This window comes from Raphanus sativus, chromosome 9 (assembly GCF_000801105.2).
Source record: "Raphanus sativus cultivar WK10039 chromosome 9, ASM80110v3, whole genome shotgun sequence".
Classification (NCBI taxonomy): domain Eukaryota; kingdom Viridiplantae; phylum Streptophyta; class Magnoliopsida; order Brassicales; family Brassicaceae; genus Raphanus; species Raphanus sativus.
The window spans coordinates 16,295,867-16,306,882 of record NC_079519.1 but is presented as its reverse complement, the minus strand read 5'-3'; the positions used below and the strand labels follow the sequence as shown (position 1 = coordinate 16,306,882).

General features: G+C 41.2%; 1 protein-coding gene across 1 annotated transcript; it reads left to right on the top strand.

Moving 5' to 3' along the window:
* Positions 1–8,176: 8,176 nt before the first annotated feature.
* On the top strand, positions 8,177–8,632 carry LOC130500108 (uncharacterized). Its single transcript, XM_056994819.1, has one exon. It carries the CDS (start codon positions 8,177–8,179, stop codon positions 8,630–8,632), a length of 456 nt encoding a protein of 151 aa, XP_056850799.1.
* The last annotated feature ends 2,384 nt before the right edge of the window (positions 8,633–11,016 follow it).

The window sequence follows — 11,016 nt, the reverse complement described above, 5'->3', positions numbered from 1 at the left end:
AAGAAGAAAGGACTTAAGAAATAAAAGAAAAGAAGATCAAACTTGAATGCAAATGAATGAATGAGTGCAAATCTTTTTTTTTTTTGATTTATGAAAATTAATTTCGAAATATTTTTAAAAAGGAAAGTTGAAATCTTTTTTTTTTTTTTAAGTTTGAAAAGAAAGAAATAAACTTGACAAAGTTTAAAAATGGAAAAGAAAAAGATTGGAAAACTAAATGCAAATCAAAATTAAAGATGATTGAAATCTTTTTTTTTTTTTTAAATGATGATTGATCTAAAATATAAATGCAAACTAAATGAGATTCTAATCAGGATTTTAATGCAACCAATCAATCTAAATGATGAATGCAAATGCAGAAACAAATAAATGCAAACATGATCAATTAGCTCTAAACAAGGAAAGCAAAATCGACCAAGATGCACAAACAGGTTAACTAAATGATGCAACCCACGAAATGATCTAGCAAGCCTATGATGAACACTATGATGAACAGCAAGAACAAGCAAGAACAGCAAGAACAATTTTTTTTTTTTTAAAGATGCAAATGCAAAACAGACAACAAAATGAACTAAAGGATAGAAATAACCAAATCTTTTGGAGCCTTTGGCTCTGATACCAAATGTTACAGGCTGGGAACCAGGCTGCAAACTAATGGCTTGGAGAATAAGATTCTGGTCGATTTTGGCACTGGTCTTGAAAGGACTTGATGCTTGGATCAAAAACTGTCAAAACTGTACCTGAAACAAAAGAAACTTTTTATGAGTTTTATGGATTTATAAAAAATGAAGAACATAAGCAAAACTATGAAAATAAATCAAGAACAGAAACAGAGATGATTTTTATGGATTTTAGATTTATAAAAATGAATCAAACAAAAGATGCAACAGAAATAAAAACAAGAGAAATAAAAGGGATAGAGATGGTGATGGAATCTGTTGCTGGATGTGTGTCTCTCTCAACAGATCAGTGGATGGATGATAAGTAGAAGATGGGATTGGCCTTGCTGGATGTATGTCACTCTCAAGGCAAATCGTTGGGGGTTTGATGGAAGGAAAAATCGCCACAAGCTTGATGGTTTGAGCTTGATAAGATTCAGGCTGCTCTCTCTTGCTTCTCACACTAGAAAGACTTAGGGTTTTCTTTGCAAAAGCAAAACAAATTTCATAAAAGACTTAAGCCCCAAAAATCGCCAGCCACAAGTGGTTTTAAAGCCATCCCTTTGTGGACTCAACAATGTCTTAAAAGGCCCAAACAAATGGCCAACTCTCAAAAGAAATAAAAGGCTTACAAATGCCCAAAGTCTTAAACCAAAATAAAATTAAAATAAAATAGAAAACCGGTTGCTGGTTGAGATGCCTAAACCAAAGCTCATAGTATGCTTGCTTGTTGCCTCATTAAAACCTTATCGGGAAAACCCAGTGGGACAAAACCCGATGAAGGAAAAAGAGTACAACACATACTACTTACTTTGGTGGTCGGCTATATCTCTGAACCGGAAGCAATGTGGTCGGTTGGATTGGAGATTGATTCAGGACCAAGGTTGAATGTGGAGATGATGAAACCGGTTTGGTTCTGGCCGAGTGATCTGAATTGGATTGGACCGGCTGAGTCTTGAGCTTCAATTGAACCGGCTTGGTCTTGTATCTTCAATTGGACCATCTCTTCAATCAGTAGCTGGTTCTGGTCGGTTTGTCCATCTTGATCTAGGATTTGTTGGACCGCCTTGGAGAACCCTTCCCTTATCGCCCTGGTTCCACTCCTAGTGGTCGGACCGCGCCTGATTATGGGAACCTCTACTTGGATGGCCTCATCATAGTCTTTGTAAAAATAGTCATTGTGTATAAAAACATTTGTGGACAGATGAAATCTTTTGTGGACAGATGCATCACTCTTATAAAAATTAATGTCCACATGTGTTAATGATATCATGTACATAATGGTTTTCATGACAAATTTCTTTAAAATTTCAAATTTGTATTAGTGGAAGTAAACTGTCATATATATTCTATACATTTTTATAGAGATGTTAATAAGTTTATGTACTATCCACAAACAATAAGTTCATGTTCTATCCACAAATTCTTTTTATCTAAGGCATCCACATCCACATGTATAACTAAAATCTTTGTTCTTGAAAAAAAAAATTCAAACAACTTCGGAACAAAAGAACGACCGACCAAAAAGTAAAGTTTAATCACCAAAAAACAAAAACTAGACTATAAACAACATTTCGTAAAAGTTCTCGATAAGGTTAATTTTGTCAAACCAATTCCTAGGTCCCACCAAAAAGTATTCTACAAGTAGAAAGTGTCTATTAGTTTAAGGAAAAGACAAAATGTGTTCTATAGTGTAATCAATTCTTAATAGAATCCACAAATTTAAAGTAAGTCTGTGTTTCATTCCTTTACTTCATATTTGCGGTTAGGTTCAGTTCTCCGGTTTGTCATGCATAGTGTACAGTTCCGTTAATTATTTAACTGACATCACAACATTTTAAAATTCAATTAATGTGTTATTTGTTTGTTTATCCGAGTGGTCCATCTGGCTAAAGCGGCAAATTATGTATTTTAGTGCACTTAAATGCAAGATCCAGACGAGTCACTTAACTCATCTTCAAAATTTAGCTTTAATTTTCATCAAAGATGAGGATGAGTCTTCATTGAGTATTTAAATTTACTAGTTCACTTCAAAATGATAAATGACAAGACTTTTTATAATAAAAGTTTATCCTTTTAAAATTAATCACACAAAATACAAAAAATGTTAGTTGTCTACAACAGACTTTTCCCATCAAAACTTAAGAATTGCAAAATCGAACTTCTAACTGAGAATATATATTTTCACAAAATTGAAATATCACATTTTCTTTATAAAACAGTAATTAAAAGTGCAAAATCAATTTTTTTCCTCGAAATTGAAAATTATTTGTTTTCTGTCAAAATCGTAAGATTTAAATTTTCCAACCATTCAATTGTAATTTTATGACAAAACTGTAAAAATATTATTTTCCACCAAATCCATAAAATTATTTTTTTAATCCAAAATTTCAAAATTACAATTTTCGCCAAAGACGCAAAATTATGTTTTCTAAAGAAGTTATATAACAAGGGTATCCCAAAAATTTAAATCTCATTTTCCAATAAAATCGTAAAATTATAATTTTGAGAAAATAATAAAATCAACTTTTCTTTCCAAACCACAAATTTATATTTTCCTGATAAAACAACAAAATAAAAATCTAATATAAAAACAATTTAACTGTACAAATAAAAATAAATTTTAGATCAGTCTAACCAAAAATTTCATATGCAGTACTTAACTTGCCTGTCTCATTGACTCTTCTGAATCTCTTTTCAATGCTCACAATCTTTTTTAACGAAGTCGAGCGATCTTTAGTTAAATCACCTTTACATATGCTCTGAACAACTTATCTATGATTATGCATTAACCAGCTTTTCAAATGAACCATTCAGCAATGAAAGAGGCATCATCTGTCTTGTGACAAGGAATGAAATGTGCTATTTTTGAGAATTTATCTACAATCATAAAGATGAAACCATTTCTCTATCTAGGAATTCATTCTCCGACTTACATCACTTGTATACTTGTTACAGATAAATAGAGACTGTCGAGTATGTGGCAGTACGAAGAGAAGAACAAGAAAATGATTGTATGAACTGACACATGGCTGCTTGTGATTGGAAGAAGAAGTTTGTTAAACAAACCTTTGCATCGTCTTCTTCATCATCGAAAAATCATAAAGTTTAGGGGACATGATAGACTTATTGTTGAGATGGATAACATCACTTGAACAAGGCCGATCAATTAAATTGATCTCGGCCCGCTTGATTAATAGGCGGTAGTCCAAGGCATTTATTTCTCATTTCTGGTTATTGTTTGGCTTTTTAATTCTTCATTTTTGTTCTAGAGGTTTAAGATCTCTTGGGGAATTTAGAAAATTCGGTTCGGTTCCGGTTAGATTTTTTGGTTCTTGGTTCGGTTTGGGTAACAAAGTTTGGAACATGCTATTATCCAAGATAATTTTTGTAAGACCCGATCCTGGATTCCTCAACCCAATAAAACCGCAGCTTAACCAAACAATCCTAATCAGTTTGATACCATTGATTCTGATTTCAAGTCTATAATTTTTCTAAATACTTATTAGAGTTTTGAGGTTCATTCAATCAATATTTATATAATCAGAGTCGAAATTGCAAAGGAATACTTCATAGATAGATATAATCAGAATCAAACAACATTCATAAGTTCAGCATAACCAAGTTGCACATTAGGCTAGCATAAGTTCACCAGTTGCATAATAAACAATCAAGATAACACCGTCAGAAGTAACCCATTCACCACACATTTTCCTATGGCCTGAGACCTCACGATCCCTTTCCTTTACCATGGTTTGAATCAGTACCTGAAACCAACACATCACGACACATAAACACATGATCAGATTACTACACAAGAATCAATCACACTGCATGGTTGGTTCATATCAAATCATCAATATACTCAAAAATGCCAAATCTGACTACTAGCATAAGTGATCCAAAAACTAATTAAAATTCATCAATAATTATGATAATTTCCAACTAAGAGAATCCCATAATCAGAATTCCATAAATCGGACTAGATCACATAGATCTGACCATGAACAGTCCGGCCAAGGCCATGGACTAACATCACTTCTTTGATCCGGTCAAAGCCTAGGATCAGTGCCTCCATATCTGAAACATCAACATCCAATACCACAGACAAGTACATATGAAGAACAGCGTATCAGATCAGATATGGGTGTAACCAAACGAACCAGGCCGAACCATACGCACTGACGGTTCATCCGCCGGCTATGTTCGGTGGTTCTCGGCCACACCTCTCACCTTAGGAGTACTTGCGCGAGGGGCTGTCTACTTCTCCTTCTCCTTCTATTGTCTCTCTGTCTAGTATCCATCCTCTTGATCTCACAGACAAACTCTCACCGGAAACAACCACGGATCAGATCGGCCAACCGTTGGTTTGCTCTCTTTTCTCTCTAGAAAGTTTTGTCTGAGTTTTTTTTCTGTCTGAGAATGAATGTCGAGAACCAGAGGAAAAGAACATGAGAAGAAATCGATTATAACTGCTCCCATAACTGCCTGGGCGAGCAGTAACCAAAAAAGAATCAAAAGGGGCAGTTTCTTATCAAACAGTCGCCCAATAACTGCCCGTAACCGCCCTTGGTGGTTATTCTTCTTCTCTTCCTTTTCCAAATCAAAAGCTGAGCCTTTCTAGACTCCCTGGTTCGACATGTGATTCACTTGAAGTAACCGTCACATTCGGATTTACGGCTCGGTCCGTAACCGCTTGGACCCAACGACCCCGGTTCGGTTGATATAAGTAAATCACCAACTGCTCCCAGCTGAGGGAACTAATCTTAAAACTCCCATGAGCTGATTAAATCAAGGTGAACTGATTTCCAGCTGCACCTAGCTGACTGAGTTCGATCCGGACCTCGTCCAGCTCCTGGAACACTCGTCCAATTCTTTTACACTTGTTTCCATCGTATCCTGGTTAAGTCTCAGTTTCCTGAAGCCCTTAACCATCATTTTGGACCATGATACGCTTGTCTCAAGGTCTTACGACCTGACTGGTGCGTTTCCTCGCACCATGGTCCGTCCGGACGATCCTATCTAGGGTCGGGGACATGCAAATTTTGATCTCATTCGGTTCTGGTTTTCGGCTAATTCATGTTATAAAGTCAGAAAATTTGAGTTTTTAGATTAAATATCAGAATTTTTTAGGTTTTCAAAAAACAATTTAGAAAATTCGGATAATTTCAAATAATTTCAAATATTTTTTGATAAAATATATTCTGGCAATTTAATTTTTTTTGTATATTTCGGTTTATAAATAGTATTTTTAGATTATTAAATTATTTTAAAACTAAATATAGTTATTTATAATTATATAACATATATTATAATTTTTTTGATATCCATGTGGTTCTTCGTTCGATTCTATTTCGGTTCTGATTTTTGGTTCTAAATATATAGGATCCGCTCAGATAATTGGTAGGATCTAATCCCGAACCAAACCTCTTTCGATTTTTTTTGGCTCGGTTATTCAGATCTGAATAAATGTGTCCAAGCCTAATAGGAAATTAGAGAATACGCTGACTTGAGAGGAAAAAAACTTGTTGGGGAAAAATATCCAGACATAAGTTTTCTCCAGCTTCCGGATAGGCCCTCGACTTCCGGACCCTTGCTCAAGAAGAAAACCAGGGACCAACCCTGCCATAGGTCCGACCACCTTGATCAGATCGACCCTTGAAGCAAAATAGAAGTTTTCCGCCTAAGGGGAAACTTCCATTTTTCTGATTATGGAAGAGTTCTATTACTTGAAGCCGACATCTACAACTATTAAAGGGGAGCCCAAACCCTAGAATAAGGGATCGACAATTCTAGACTAAGAGATTAGAGTTTAGGCAACAAAGACTAAGGTTTATACACCAAGACGTTGTATTCCCGAATCATAAACTCAATAAAACATCTCTTCTAGTCTAATCTCTTGCTTTCATACAAATCTTCTAGTGTTCCGTAGTACTCAATCGAACCTACACAAAAATACCCTAACAGTTTGGTGCTAGAAGGAGGGGGGTAATCCAACTACGTGACGATGGCACTAGAGGACGATACTAACCAAGCAGAGATGACCCCGAGGGAGATCAAACTCCTCAACCGGCTCGAGATCCTTCAAAGTCAGGTTACCGATCTTCACAAAGCTCGGGAGACCACGCCCGGAGGTCATGAACTTCTTCTAGAAGTTCAAACCCTAAAAGACCAACTTGGAGAACACTCCAAGCAACTACAGCAGAGCGCCGAGAAGCTAGACGCCATAGAGGCGGAGAATCTTGTCCTCCGACAAGAAAACCATACCCTCGGTGAAACCAGCAACAAGCGAAAGCGGTCTCGAACTAGGGTTCGACCCATGGCTTTGCTCAACACTCCACGCGACGGTGAAAGAGCGCCTCACCGACCCGTCTCCGCTAACGATGAACCCGAGGAACGTGAAGCTGCTCACGACGCAAGCCGAGTACAAGTGGATAGCGATTCCGATGGAAGATGACGAGTACTCACCCGATGATCCTGGGATCTCGGACCCGGCTCTAGCCGCCTACCTAGAAAAGGTGGTTTCCGAAAGGTTCGGCATCATTCAATCTATGGTAGAAAGGCTCCCAGGGGTAGCTCCCCCTATTCGGAGGAGTAATCCAGGGTTCTATTCCGATACACCTTTCATGGAAGAGATTGCTTCGGTGGAGATGCCACGCAAGTTCTCTTTCCCGAGCATAAAGATGTATGAGGGTACTGGAGATCCTGACAATCACATCGCTCAGTACAAGCAACGCATGCTAGCCGTAGCAATCCCCCGGGATGCACGGGAAGCTACCATGTGCAAGGGATTCAGATCAACCTTGACTGGCCCTGCTCTCCAGTGGTACATCAATCTTCCTACCAAGTCCATCAAGTCCTTTGCAGTCCTTAGCGACAAGTTCGTAGAGCAATTCACTAGTAGTCGCAACCTAGAGAAAAACTCAGATGACCTCTATGAAGTCCTCTAGCATAGGAACGAACCTTTTCGTTCCTACATAGCACGCTTCAACCAAGAGAAGGTGGCTATCTCTGAGTGCAACGCTGATACGGCTATCTCGGCCTTCAAGCGGGGTCTACTTCCGGAGGGAGATCTCTACAAGGAGCTGATCAAATACAAGTGCAAGACTATGGAGGACGTATTATCCCGTGCCTGGGCTCAAGTAAGATGGGAAGAAGATGTTGCAAGTAGGGCCAAGACCTATCCGAAGTACGATCAGAAGTCCTTAAAGCCAACTAGGAATGATCGTGATGAGCCCTCTCATCCCAAGTCCGCTAGGGAGACTAGAAACCCGAGCATGGGCAGGTATCAGCATCGCCCTTTGCCTAGATCCGAAGGAATGATGGTATCCACATGGCCCGATATCTCCCATCTTGCGATATCAAAGCCGGAGCTAATCGGTGTCCTGCGACAAATGGGTCCTCAAGTCAAATGGCCCCCTAAGAAGAAGGCCTCATAGGCTAATCGAAACCCCAAGCGGTGGTGCGAGTTCCACAGTGAACATGGTCATACTACGGAAGATTGTATAGCCCTGAAGATGGAAGTCGCCGAGCTTCTCAAGAAAGGCTACCTAAGGGAGTTCCTCTCAGACAAGGCCAAGAACCTTATGAATAAGGAAGGTCCCGGTCTCCCTACCGAAGCAGCTCCCGCATTGCCACCACAGCAAGACCGGGTGATCCATGTCATCTCAGGCGGATCGGAAGTAAGCGGAATCAGTAGTGCCTCTGCCAAGAGAAGTACTCGCAACGCTAGGAATGGCCAAGAAGCCGAGGGTCCTAAGCACCTGCTCTTCGGAACAGACGAGATCAGCTTCACCGCGAGGCAGCAGGAAAGGGTCCTAGCTCCTCTTCATGACGCCCTTGTCATTTCACTTACCATAGCGAACTGCTTGGTCAAGCGAATATTGGTAGACAATGGAAGCTCCAGCAAAATTATCTTCCATTCGGCCTTCGCCAACCTAGGGTTGGAACTAGAAAGGCGACTCCCCTTGTAGGCTTCAGTGGAGAGGTAAAGCAAACCTTAGGAGAAGTTCTTCTCCCCGTGTATGCCGAGAGGATAAATCAGGCCACGAAATTCCTAGTTGTCGACTGCCCTTCATCGTATAATGTGATACTAGGAAGGCCTTGGATCCACGACAAGGGAGCTGTACCTTTGACTTTGCATCAACTGGTCAAGTTTCCAACTCCATGGGGCATTAAGGCGGTCAAGGGAGATCAGGAAAATGCCAGGTCCTGATATCAGACTACCTTGAAGGAGAAGACCCAGGTCTTATAGCAATTACAGAAGAAGCTTCCGGCCCTGCATACCGAAGAGCCGGAAGTGGAAGAAATGGATGAGGTTCCACTCATAGAAGGGGACTTGGGTCGAAACTTAAAGATAGGCTCCAAACTTCCAGAGGGACCAAGAAGGAGATTGGTCGACTTCTTGAGATCCACCTCCGACTGCTTCGCCTGGTCCCACGAGGACATGCCTGGAATTGATCCCGACGTCATCATTCATCAACTCCAAGTGGATCCAATGCACCCTCCTGTCAGACAGAAGAGGAGAAAGTTCGCCCCTGAAAGGGACGAGATAATCAACGAAGAGGTCAATAATCTACTGGATGCCGGATTCATACGAGAGGTGCAATACCCGGAATGGCTAGCTAATGTAGTGGTCGTTAGGAAGAAGAATGGGAAGTGGACAGTCTGTATCGACTTCACGGACGTTAATAAATCCTGTCCTAAAGACCCCTCCCCCTTGCCTCACATCGACAAGCTAGTCGATGCAACCGCTGGTCATCAGCTGATGAGTTTCATGGATGCATTCTCCGGATACAACCATATCCTAATGCATCCTGACAATCAAGAGAAGACCTCGTTTATGACCTCAAGGGGCATATACTGTTACAAGGTCATGCCTTTCGGATTGATGAACGCAGGTTCGACCTATCAGAGCCTTGTCAACATGATGTTCGCCGATCAGATAGGGCAGACCATGGAGGTCTATATCGATGATATGCTGGTGAAGTCCCTAGACGCTGAGGATCATATCTCACACCTTCAACAAGCCTTCACCACTCTCAGGAGGTACAACATGAAGCTGAACCCTTCAAAGTGCTCGTTTGGGGTAAGCTCTGGGAAGTTCCTGGGGTATATAGTCACCCACAAGGGCATTGAAGCAAACCCATAGCAAATGAGAGCAATCCAGGTGATACATTCCCCTCGTAACGTCAAGGAGGTTCAAAGACTGACGGGAAGGATGGCCGCCCTGAGTAGGTTCATCTCCAGACTGTCCGACAAGTCGCATGCCTTCTTCGAAACCTTGAAGGACCCCAAGGACTTCCAATGGACCGATAAATGTGAGCAAGCCATATCCGACCTCAAGGCCTATCTCACTACTCCACCTCTCCTCTCAAAGCCCTTGGAAGGGGAAGTCCTATTGCTCTATCTGGCAGTATCAGAGCATGCAGTCAGTGCGGTCTTGGTAAGGAAAGAAGGAAAGAAGCAACATCCTATCTACTACATGAGCAAGTCGCTACTGGACTCGGAGACCCGCTATAGCCATCTCGAGAAGCTGGCCCTCGCTTTAGTTAACGCGGCTCGAAAGCTACGCCTCTACTTTCAGGCTCATCAAATCGTGGTGGTCACCTCCTTCCCCATCAAAGCAGCCCTTCATAAGCCGGAAGTGTCCGGTCGACTAGCAAAATGGGCCATAGAGCTAGGAGAGTATGATGTGATCTTCCGACCTGCAACGACTATCAAATCAAAAGTCTTGACAGATTTCGTAGCCGAATTCTCTCCTACCATGCTTCAAGCCCTGGAACAAGAGGTAAAGCTTCGTGATAGCGAAGGGGAGAAAGGCGAATGGACAATGTACGTTGATGGGTCTTGTAAGGTAAGGGACGCATGCGTGGGACTAAACCTAACTTCCCCTACGGGGGAATCAGCTTCAAGGGTTGTGCGATGCAACTTCAAAGCAACGAACAATGAGGCTGAATACGAAGCTCTAATAGCAGGGCTGACACTTGCCAAACATATGGGAGTAGAAGACATCCAGGTCTTCAGCGACTCACAATTGATCATAAGTCAAGTCCAAGGCGACTACCAGGCGAAAGATCCGAGTATGATCATGTACCTATCCGTGGCTAAGCGACTACTCGACATGTTCCGACACTGTAAGCTCACCCAGATCCCTAGGGAGCACAACTCCCAAGCCGACGCTCTAGCTAATCTAGGGTCCGCCCTAGAAACCACGAGTCATATGCGCATCCCACTGCTAGTACTCCAATGGCCCGCAACAGAAAAGGAGACGGAGCCTGAGGAAGTATCCGTAGTAGACGAAGGAGAGACCTGGATGACTCCCATCATAAGCTACCTGAGGTTCGATATCTTGCCT